This window comes from Monodelphis domestica, chromosome 5 (genome assembly GCF_027887165.1).
Source record: "Monodelphis domestica isolate mMonDom1 chromosome 5, mMonDom1.pri, whole genome shotgun sequence".
Taxonomy (NCBI): domain Eukaryota; kingdom Metazoa; phylum Chordata; class Mammalia; order Didelphimorphia; family Didelphidae; genus Monodelphis; species Monodelphis domestica.
This window is the reverse complement of record NC_077231.1, coordinates 12,256,537-12,267,561: the sequence shown is the minus strand read 5'-3', so window position 1 is coordinate 12,267,561 and position 11,025 is coordinate 12,256,537. Positions and strand designations below refer to the sequence as shown.

General features: G+C 48.3%; 2 protein-coding genes across 8 annotated transcripts in view; one reads left to right on the top strand and one right to left on the bottom strand.

The window, feature by feature from the left end:
- PPARA (peroxisome proliferator activated receptor alpha) overlaps positions 1 to 7,692 on the top strand; it is a 75,834-nt gene extending 68,142 nt beyond the window's left edge. For both annotated transcript variants that reach the window (XM_056797613.1, XM_056797614.1), the window contains exon 7: positions 4,832 to 7,692. In XM_056797613.1, the coding sequence (XP_056653591.1) occupies positions 4,832 to 4,866 (35 nt within the window). In that variant the 3' untranslated portion in view covers positions 4,867 to 7,692. The remainder of the gene's footprint in view (positions 1 to 4,831) is intronic.
- Positions 1 to 11,025, bottom strand: part of CDPF1 (cysteine rich DPF motif domain containing 1) — a 44,324-nt gene that overhangs the window by 3,913 nt on the left and 29,386 nt on the right. For all 6 annotated transcript variants that reach the window (XM_056797616.1, XM_056797615.1, XM_007502619.3 and 3 more), the window contains exons 2-3: positions 10,262 to 10,374; positions 5,488 to 5,599 (exon numbers count right to left, since the gene is read on the bottom strand). In XM_056797616.1, the coding sequence (XP_056653594.1) occupies positions 5,488 to 5,599; positions 10,262 to 10,374 (225 nt within the window). The remainder of the gene's footprint in view (positions 1 to 5,487; positions 5,600 to 10,261; positions 10,375 to 11,025) is intronic.

Here is an 11,025-nt window from a genome sequence, read left to right as displayed (position 1 = left end):
TCTCTAACCACTGTGCCATCTAGAGGCCCTTTGTCACTGATTTTTTCAAGTGTTGTCCATTTTGAGGACACTGGCCCTTTCAAGAGCTCAAGAGTAGTTGTCTTTTCAAAGTTCTCATTCAAAACACTAAAGTACCCCTGCTCTTGTCAGCCTTGGCCCAGTTCCTTCCTCCTCTCACCCTATACTTCCCTCTGACCACATTCTTCCTACATCTGTGCTAGGCTCTCTTCCCTGCCAATGCACCCTCCCCCATCCTTCTCATTGTCCCACTGCTTTATCCCTCTCCCAACCCCCAGGTCCTCTTTCTCTGGGATGAGACCAAGACCAAGACCAAACAAAAACTGTAGAAGAACCAGGAGAAACAGGGATGGACTGAGGGGTCAAAGAAATACATGCTGTCAATCCTACAAGGCCTTTGCCCTTCTCTTCACTCCTTGACAGGCCCAAGCTGAAGAAGCAAAGGCCCATGAGCTACACAATCCCTGTCTGCAAGTACAAGAAGGGCCATTGTCAAGAGGACACTGGCCTGGGTTGGTCTCCTCCAAAGGGCAGAAGAGCAAAGATTTTGAGCTGCAAGTTCCTTGGTTACGTTGGTGCCACTGAAACCAGGAGAGAGTCAAGAGGTTCTGGGACTGACTCCAGGAGTTCTTCACTTCATTGGTGTTTGAGACCCCTAGGCAATGAGTCTGGTCAAATCTATGGACTCTTCTTCAACATCATGTTTTTAATTAAGAAAACCCTAAATGTCAGTTAGACAGTTTTTCTTAGCCAACTTCACAGGCTTGAAATCTATCCACAGACCCCCATGAACCTCAGGTTAAGAATTTCTGATCAAATCCGACCTCATAGAGAAATGAAACCCACAGAGGCCAGCAATCCAAAGCCCCAGGTAAGTGTGAATACAAGTCCTCCAGCTCCAGATCCAGTGCTCTCTCCACTAGCTGCAATTTGAATTTTCAGTGATAATGAAATACATCCTGAAGGTGCCTCAAGTTGTGAAAGGACTGAAAGTGATGTCATATGAGCAATGACACATTTCAGCTGAAAAAGGCCAGGACCCATAGCCAAAAGTGGTTGAGAGAGACTTAGGGCAAGGAAGAGCTTTCACCCTCTGGGAAGAATGAAGTGAGCTGCCCAGGGAAGGAGCGAGCTCCTCAACCCCAAGAGTCTCCAGGTAGAAGTTGGACAACTCCTTGCTGGTGAGCTACTGTCTACAGGAGAGCCCAGATGGCCTCACACTGTAGCAACATTACAACCTGGTCTGACCTGTCCATGTACCTCCTCTCCACAGTGGTCCTGCCCAGCTCTGTAGCTTTGCCCTTTTCTCTTTTCTCTCACCACCTTTACCCTGCCCTGGGAAAGATACGGGGAAGCTAGAAGAAAGAAATCTGTGTCCTCCTATATTCTGATTAGCAGAGAGAAAAAATCTTCCATGGCTCAGGGCAGCTACTTGCTTATCCCAACTCTGATTGTCCAGGAGGTTTTTAGCTGATACAAAAGGCTTTTTGCCTAAAGCTCTGAGGGAGAGGAAGATTAGAACAAAGCATCCTCAGCAAGGGCCCACACACCCCAAAGGGTAAACTAACTGAACTGGCTGCCCCCTACTTTTGAGTCCTTTGTCCCCTCATAGTATCACTGATCATGGCTTGATCATACGTACTGTCCCTTGCCTTCACTCCTGTGTGTATACTGCTGAACAAAAGTGGAGAAAGTCAGAAAATTCTGCTGCCTGGATCCACTCACTACAAATGTGCCTTACACAGCCTCCACTGAGCCCTCACTCCTGCAGGGATTCCTTCTACACTTCCATTAATCCCTTCCCCTTCACAGAAACCCTTCCAAGCCTCCCCTGGCTCTTCCTTCCCCTTCTCTCTCAGCTAAGATCTTGGCCCCATTCTACAGAAAACGTGTGAGGAGCTTCCTCTTCTTCCATCGTTTTCATCTAACATCACTCAGATCCCTTCTCCTCTTTTACCTGTCTCCTGAAGTGGCCATCCTCCTCACCAGCTATTCCCATCCCATCTCCTCCAACAGATCAGAATGTCCCCTTGGCCACCCTCCTCTCTCCCTGTCAGCAACATCCCTATTGACTGTAGACTAGCTCCCATTTCCCCCATCTTCAAACCCTGCCCTCTGGAGCCCACCTCCCTTTCTGTCTAAACCCTTTGAAAATACCATCTATACTTGCTGGTCCTTTCCTCTTGCTCTTCTTAGCTCTCGATAGTCCAGCTTCTAACCTCACCATTCAGCTAGAACTGTCCTTTCCCAAGTTTCCAGAGAGCTCTTCATCATCCAATCAAATGGTCTTCTTTCAGTCCTCGCCCATTTCTAACCCTGCAGGCTTTAATTCTGCCCATCCCCCTCTTCTCCTTAGCATTCTCTTCTCTCTCAGTTTCCCTGACACTGTTCCACACAGGTCGTCCCACCTGTCTGGTTGTTCCTTCTCCGTCTCCTTTGAGCATAGCCTGCACGTTCCCCAGAACATTCCCCTGCCCCCACAGATTCAATGATCACTGCTACACTGATGTCTCTCAGAGCTACTTATCCAGCCCTAACCATTCTCCTAACTTCCAGCCTCACATCCCCAACTACCAATGAGGCATCTCAAACTGGATGTCTGGACTCAATGAGTCCAAGGCTGAACTCGTTCTCTTTTCCCCAAACCCTCCCCAGCTCCCAGCCCAGCAGGCTCCCAACCCAGATGTCATCCTCCATTCTTCACTTGCACTTAGCCCTTGTCTCCAATTTACTGACAGTCCTATCTGGGGTTTATCTTTGTAGCATCCCAAATCTCCCTAACACTCTGTATGTATCAAGTCAGGCCTCCTCTCTGTTTGGGAAAGTAGACAGAAACGGGCCTTTTTCTAGGCCTGTGGCACCTCTCCAGTTCTCCATGATTATCTACTATGGCTAGGGAGCCACAGCCTCTAATGTGGACAGATTCATTGCCCTTGTTCTCTTCTGAATCCTCCTTTTCCATCCCACCTTGATTCGACTGGCTTTCTAGGCAATCCTGCTGCCCGTTAGATATGGCTACCCCTTTTCCTCACTGCAATCTTTCTGTTTCCATCTTCAGAATTTCATTCTTAGCCACTGCCTACCCTCACAGGAGTATTTTAGACTACAAGATCCCACCCTCTCTCTTGCAACATCTTCTGGCCACAGCTTGGGTATACATTGACCCATGCCCAGTTGTCCCTTCCTCTTCCTTCCAGTTGGCTCCCCCTTGTTGGTCTAAATCAGGCCTAGAAGAGTAATTCTCCTTGTCACCTCTTTCACCTTGAAGGCCCAGCTATAATGGCTTAGATTTCTTTCCTCTGACGCCCTCCTGGCACTAGCTCGAATGCATGGCAGACTGTAGAGTAGTACGTGTTGACAGATGGGCAGACATACAGATTGACTAAGAGCCTGCATTTTTCCCCAGGCCCAGCTAAGCTCCTAGGTCATGGGAGGACGGGCTCAGTTGTGGGGAAGCAGGGCTTCTCAGTCAAACTTAACAAATGTGTCTTAAATGCCTACTGTGGGCAGAGTCCTGGGCTCATCCCGGGGGATGCAATACCTAGCCAAGACTTTCTACATGCTCTCACGAAGCACCCAAGTCTGGAAGGGAGAGGAGACAGATACAACTTCACAGAGGAGGGCCAAAGCAGGAAGGGCCAGGAGAAGGCATTTTAAAAGAGTTAGGGGAGGGCAAGAAGGCCCAGAGTGGATGCATAAAGGAAAGCTAATGAGAAAGACAGGACAGGAAGGCAGTGTCAGCCTGCCAAGGGCTTTGAGTGCTAAGCAAAGAGCCTGCACTCTTGTTCAGTGAGAAATAGGGAGTGTGCAGATCCTGAGCAAACACAGGCCACATCTGTACCAAAAAAAGATTAGTGTGCCAGGGGCATGAGAGGCAGATGGAGCAGGGAAGGGGAGGTGGGAGGAATCCCAGAGGTCTAATGCAGGAGTAGCCTTGGGGTGGTAAGAGAAGAGACAGTGTGAGGCAGGGGCCAACAGGTCTTGGAAACTACTGGGGGAAAAGAAACCACTGAAGAAGAGCATCCCAGGCTCAAACTTTGACAGCCCCAACCTGCCGCCCTGCCATCAAGGGGATGGAGCCCCTGAGGGACAGTCGGAGCACCTAGCTTTCAAATCAAGTTCTGTGCCTTCTGACCTAACAAGTCAGCTGTTCTCTCCATCTGTACAATGAAGGGCAGTCTACAGGTGATTGCTATGATTCTATAAGAAGTAATGATGCCTGATGGCAATGGTGCTGGGAAAGGTAGTGGTGGGACACTGTGGAGCAATTGGCCAAGGAAAGCTGCCCCTTGACAGAGGGACAGGCAGCTCTAGGGCTCCCAAAGACACTTCCAGACAAAAGTGCAGGGCCGCTGCCTGCCTAGAACCACTAACCCAAATAAATATGCCTGCATTTGTTTGTTCACACGTACACATTTTTATCTTTTTCAGTGTTCTCTGGAGCTTGCCATTTGTAGCTTTTTTAAATCTGTCATATCAAACAAATGATGCTTTTTGGATGCAAAGCACAAAGAAGGCAGGCTCTGACACTGTCTCCATGGCTCAGGCCTCTCTCATTCCTTGCCCTGATTTGTGTTTTCAAAGTGACCTTTTGGACCCTTGGTTTGCTCAGCTGTCAAATGGAAATAATAGCTCCTTCAGAGGTCTTGGAGGGCTAGGAAGGCCTTCATGCATCACAGAAACATGAGTTTCTCTTCTTATCCTTTGAGCCAGGCTTCCTTTCACTTGCCCTCTGTTGGGGCAAGGGATACCAGGAATGGCAGTTCATCTCTAAACCTAATTTACACAGTGCTTTGCTATTTTGTCTCACCAGATCCCTACAAGCATCCAAGAAACCAGGCAACGTAAAAGTCATCCACCCAGAAGAGAAGCCTCTGAAGGGACCAGCTGGTTTAGCCATCCCCAATTCCGGCCTTGGAACTACAAGATTCCTGACAAATCATCCTCAGACCTCCAAGGAAGGCCTCACCACTAGGGCTACCCATTCTCTCTGAAAGTAGCATCCCTGGGGAAGGGGACAGATTGGGAACCAGGAAGTCTGGATTGGAAATGAGGCTCTACTCTTCCTGCCTGCATGACCTTGTTAGGACCTCAGGTTCTCCTCTATTACCCAAGATGACCTGCAAGGCCCTTCTAGTCTGTAATCCTCAGATAATTCAAAATTACCTTCCAACTGTGTCACCCCTTCATCCTGTATATGGGATCCACCCAAAAGCCCCATTTCTGGGCAAGCCAAGTTAGGTCTTATGGACAAACTGAAAGAGCCAACGTCATACCTGTGGAGTCAGTGACAGGGTTGGGATTTAAGCTCAAAGCCCATTCCTTCCCCATCCTGCTCCTTTTTTGGGGGAAGGCCTTGCTAAGGGCAGAGAAAGGTCAATTCTCCTCATCAGGGAGGATGTGTGGCTCTCCTCCCCTCTCCCCAAACATCCCAAGGGCCTGGGACCCCAGCGGTCACATGCTGCTCACCTGGCCCACGCACACCAGCTTGTTGCAGAGGCTACATGGTGAGCCCAGGATCAGAAATTTGTCTTTGTCCAAGGTGAAAGGATCCTTCAGCACATGGCATTCCTCCAGGAGGCTGCAAGAGGAAAATCCAGAGCACTGATTCCCTGGCTTGGGGCCTGTGGTTTCCTGAGCTCTTGATCCCAGAAATTAATGGACACAAGGCTGAGAGCTTTCTCTAGCAGCCGTAAGGGTTGGTGGAGAATGGAGGACCAGCCCTCTCCCTGAGGAACTATAAGAAACTGAGGCCCAGAGAAGAGAAGGCACTTGCCTAACATCAAACTGGAAGGGTGCCAGGGCAGCATTTGAACCCAGATTCTCAGATTCCTAAGCCAATGCCCATCCCACAGTTCCATTATCCCCACTTCAGGAGTAGCATCTTCCAGCCAAAGTGCTTCAAGCTCCAAAGCAGAAAGGGCACAAGATTAGGAGGAAGCTCCTCTGAGAACCATCAGGGTCACTTATGAACAGGAATGACTCTACTCAGACTCTGGGTTCCAAAAGGGATCTCACGGCACGCTGGCCTGCTCCTTGGCTCCCCAGGCTGGTCCATAGTCACAACCCTTTGAGGGGCAGCACTGCTCCTTCAATCTCTAGCCTAGGGATTCTCATCCAGGAGAAGCTGCCCCTCCAGGAAGTCTCCATGGATCCAGGGCATTTCTCTACATCAAGCCCCAGTCAGTCTTCTTCCCCAAGCTTAACTCGCTCTTGGATCCCCAGTCCCCCCATTCCTCTGATCTTCCTTGTCTCCTGGGCCTCCTCACCAAAGTCTCTTTTCACATGTTTGGGATGTGCCCACACCTATACAGACCTCCCCAGATCCTAGAGAGGGGGTGGGAGGTCTTATTTCCCTCAGCTTTGGATCCCCGGATCGAGCACTGTGCCTAATGCCTTGCATGCCCTCACCATAAAATGGGTATCAAAATAGTGGCACTGCCAGACTCCCAGGAAGTCAAGGGGAACATACTCTATAAGACATAGGATGTAATATCGCAGTGCCTCCAGGAGCCGTCCTCACCATAACTCCGTGCATCAAGCTGGGTGACCACACTTATACTCGGCTAGTGGCAGACAGAGGCTGAACTTAGTGTTGCCTCCAGATCTGGGGGGGGGGGGGGAGGATCTCTGTGGGGTACTTCTGCTCCTCTGAAAGAAAGGTGGGGTTTGCCAAGAATGTCACTGAATGGAGGAGCAGCCCAGCCATTTGGCCACCTAGCTTGTGAGCTCAGTTGTCCTTGTTCCTCCCCAGGCATCTAGCAATCAGCATCTGGTACCCTGTGCCCCACCACAGCTGCAGCACATGTCCTGGCCTAGGCTATCCCTGTTGACCTCACAGGGTCTGGCTGCTCAAGGCACTAGGCACAATAAGCTTCTGTGATGGTAGGAGCAGGAAGAGCCATAAGCCAACGTGGGAAGAGGTGAAGCTGTTATCACCAAAGGGCTTAGAGCTCAAGTCGTGCCCCCTCCCAGAAATGAACTTGGCTTCTCCAGGGCCCCCCAACCCACTGCACAGCTCAAGGTCCTACACTGCTGCAAACCAAGATCTCTCTGTAGCTACTGCCCCTTCATCTCACCAGCCACCCTCTATCTTGGGAGGGGAGTGGGTTTAATCGCTATAGCACCCCCAGGCCCAATAAGTGATCAACAAATTACCCTTTCTACTTAGTACCCAAGCCTAAAGGAGACATGTCAATCATGGAGCACACTGAGAGAGCAAGCACCCCTTTAGCTGACTTCTGACCAGACTTAAAGGCAGAAAGAGTGCTCAGCTTTCAAGAAAGACATATCTTCCTCTAATCTATGTGAGGCCCTGGACAAGTCCCCTCTTCTCCCTCGGGCTCAATTTCCTCAGCTATGAAACAGGAATAACCCATCTACCACCTAAATTGGTGAACTTCAAGGTTTGCAGAACCCATTGGTGTCTCACAACCTTGAGAAGCAGCACTATTATCATCTCCATCTTACAGATGAGGAAACTGAGGCTGATAAAGCTGAACTCTACATCTTTGGCTTTGGCCAGGGCCCTAACCCTGTGGCTGGGAAACATCCAAGACCAGAGTGGTACCCAGCTCCTCCTGCCTTCCCTCAGGGCACCACCTCGTGAACCCCCTTCAAGATCCTCTCTACCTCCAAAGGAGGTAAATAAAATTTAATTAGAAATCCCAAGCATGACTTGCACCTAGCTCCAAGACTATCATCTCCTCTTTCCTTGGACTGCAAACTGCAAATGCAGAGGACTCATCTCAAGCCCATTAAAAAAAGGAGAGGCTATTGTTAGTCTCCAGACAAAATGCTTGGGAAAACAACGCAAGGCTCTTCTGAGGGATTTTCACTAAAATGGGCAGAAGGAAGTTGTGCTCAGTCTCATTCACTCAAGCTGAGCCTTATGTCTCCTTCTTGGGTCAGCCTAGTCAGGAAATACAGGGAAAACCCTCAGTTAGCCTCCAAGCACCATCAGTCACTCTTAGAGCACCCCAAGGCCATCATTGCTCTGGAAGCCTTGATTTATTTGCTCCTTACCACAGTCCTGTGGAAGTCACAAATGAGGAGACTGAGGGCCAGAGGGGCAAAGAGGATACAGAGAATGAATGCATGACCTCACCAGTCACACACCTAGTACATGCAGTGAACTGCTAGAAAATAATCCCAGACCTTCTGATCTCCAATCACTAACTGAAATAAAAACTCTGGCTCATATTCTCCATCCCCTAACCCCCACAATGAGAGAGAGAGGGCAGAGAGGGCCTCATTTTACACACCAGAAAACTGAGACCCAGGTAGCACAAGCCAAGTTTACGAAATCAGCAGTGGAACAAAATGAGATTGTACCCAGCATTTTCCCACGTGTAATCAGTTTGAGCAACATGGAGAAAACGGATTTAGTCATTAGCTCCAAGGCAAGGTCTACTATGGGGACAAGTGCCAGTCAAAAACCTCCATAGGGAGCAAAACCTCTTCATGCTATTCTGAGCACTGTCCTGAGTTGATAAAACATGGTTTCCCAATATTCCAGGGCCCAGAGAGGATGCTCCTCTGCTGAAGAGGTCCCATTTCTTCATGGGCAGGTTTGGCCTGAGCACAACCACTAACCAAAATAAAGTGAGGTCCCATAAATTTCTTCTGCACATTTGATATTTCATCCTGTGACCATGTCTTGGAATGAATTTCAAGCTGTTAGCAGCCAACACTGCAATCTGGGCTAATGGGACTCAGACTGAGGAAAATCAAGGACATACAAGTCTTTTCTCCCTTATCCAAGCCCTGGAGAAGTCTGGAGCAGGGAAAGAGGAGGTTTCCAAGTTCATGGTCTCAGCTCCCAAGGGCAAGTCTACTTATAAAATCATTCTAATTTTGACAAAGCCCAGAGTATTCTTCTTCCACTGCTGCCCTGTACACAAAGCTAAAGAACTGTAGCATGAGAGTTCAAAGGAGCCTCCAAGGTCATCTAGACCAACATCCCCATTGATAAATGGCTAACTCACATTTCCACAGCTTTCTAAGCTTTCCAAAGCATGTTCTCCCCAAAACCTATGAGATTTAGGAATGCTAATATTACTCCCCCCATTTCAGAGATAGGGGACTCAGGTAGAGAGTCCATGACAAGTGTCCCATCATATTTCCTCCTAAACAACAGGTTATCACACCTTAGAGAAACCTAGGTTGTTAAGCCTGGGAAGGAAAGGGATGCAGATGGGAAGACATGGAGACCCACAAGATATCTGACTATGGCTAAATAGAAATTAAATAAATTAAATTAAATGGCTTCTTGAGCAAAAGAATTGTGGCATTCAGGAATGAATGTCAAGCTAGGGGGAAATAAGGTGTCTGCAGAATCCCTTGAAAGTTCCAAAATCCCAAAGTGCCTTGGAGTGATGAGGCAGAGGGAGGATCCAAGTACTTATTTGGGGGTCCCCTTCACCTCTAGTTTCCAGAAGCCACTTCCCATGGATATCTTCCACCTCAGCTTCAGGGAGCTCCCTTACTCTTCAATAATCCACTGCATCTCACATGTCTCTGTTGGGTCAGTCTGGCAGTTAAATTGTTAAAGCCAATACAATCACATAGGCGCAGACCGATTTTTCAGTTTGGCCCTAGACAGCAAGTCTGTCCACCCCCTATACACATACACTTTTCAGCCTCTTTTTGACTTTCCCCTTCTTCCATTAGAATAGAAACTTCTTAAGGACAAGACTGTCTTTTTGCTTGCATTTGTATCCTCTACACTTGGCACCTAAGTAAACACTTAATCAATGCCTGTGATACACATTTGACAACTCTAAGAAATGGTTCTGGCTAATGTTTTTGTCCATTTCCTATGATGCCTTTGGCATGAGGGGCAATGTCTTCTCATCTGGAACCCTTTCCTTAATTTGTTATAGGGACTGACCTTTGCTCTAATCAGTCTGACTATAGTCAGTCAATGATCAATGCCCACACTGAGGGCCTGAAGGAGAAAGCAGGGGCTTCAGCTCCTGGCTGCTGCTTTACTAGACTGCCCTGTCTCACACCAAGACTGTAGCCCAAGACTCAAGTCCACAAGAACTTTCTCTCTGCTGCCTCAGCCTGTGAAAGCCAGAATCTACCTCCCTCCACAAGGAAGCTCAGGAAGTAGGCTGGAGGAAAGAGCAAAATGCTTGTTTTAATGCCCTCAAAGGGACTTCATCCATTCCTGTAAACACGGCACACGTTGTCCAAGAGTACTATTGATCAGAGAGATTCTCCCAAGGCAGATACTTACACAACAGTATGGGTGTTGGGAGGTTTCTGCCCCACGTAGCTGTATGGTGCGGTCAAGCCACATAACTGGCATTCAAACATCCCTTTGGGCTCCTGCTCGCTGGGAGACGTCATCTATATAATCAACCAAAAAAAAAACAATATATGTTCTGAGGAAAAAAAAGTTTTTCAAGTTATATTAACAGCTGGGAAAACACACAGTAAAATGAGCTCTTAACTGATCTTTAAGCGAGTTTTACATAGTAAGGGAGGCAGGGATTATCATCCCTATTGGACAGATGAGGAAACTGTGCCAGGACTCTTTCCAGAACACCCTACTGTAAACCCCTTCTATGTGGATTCAATGAACGCAACTATTCTCAAGGAAGCTAACCCAGTACCGTAACTCCTCAATCCCTCTGCATTCTGATACCCAGAGTCCTTGGCCAACAAGACCAAGGGCAAAGTTCTCTCCAGAATCAGCAAAGGGGACACAGGAAGGCATATAATGTATCCTTTATCTTCATCATCACCTTCACCAACACTGGATGCCTGTGAAACAATTATCTTATGGAGGAAGCCCTAAAGGAGGGAAGCCACTATAAAAGAGTAGTACTACTCCTGCCCTGGGGACACAGGTGGGTTCAAGCCCTGTCCTAGATTGTTGGGAACTAGAAAGACCAGGGAAGGCATGTCAGAGTTCCCATTTGAGTGAGATTTTAAAGGACAGGGAAGATGTGAATACATATTAACCCTTACCTTTAAGCCTCCCCAATGGAACACACT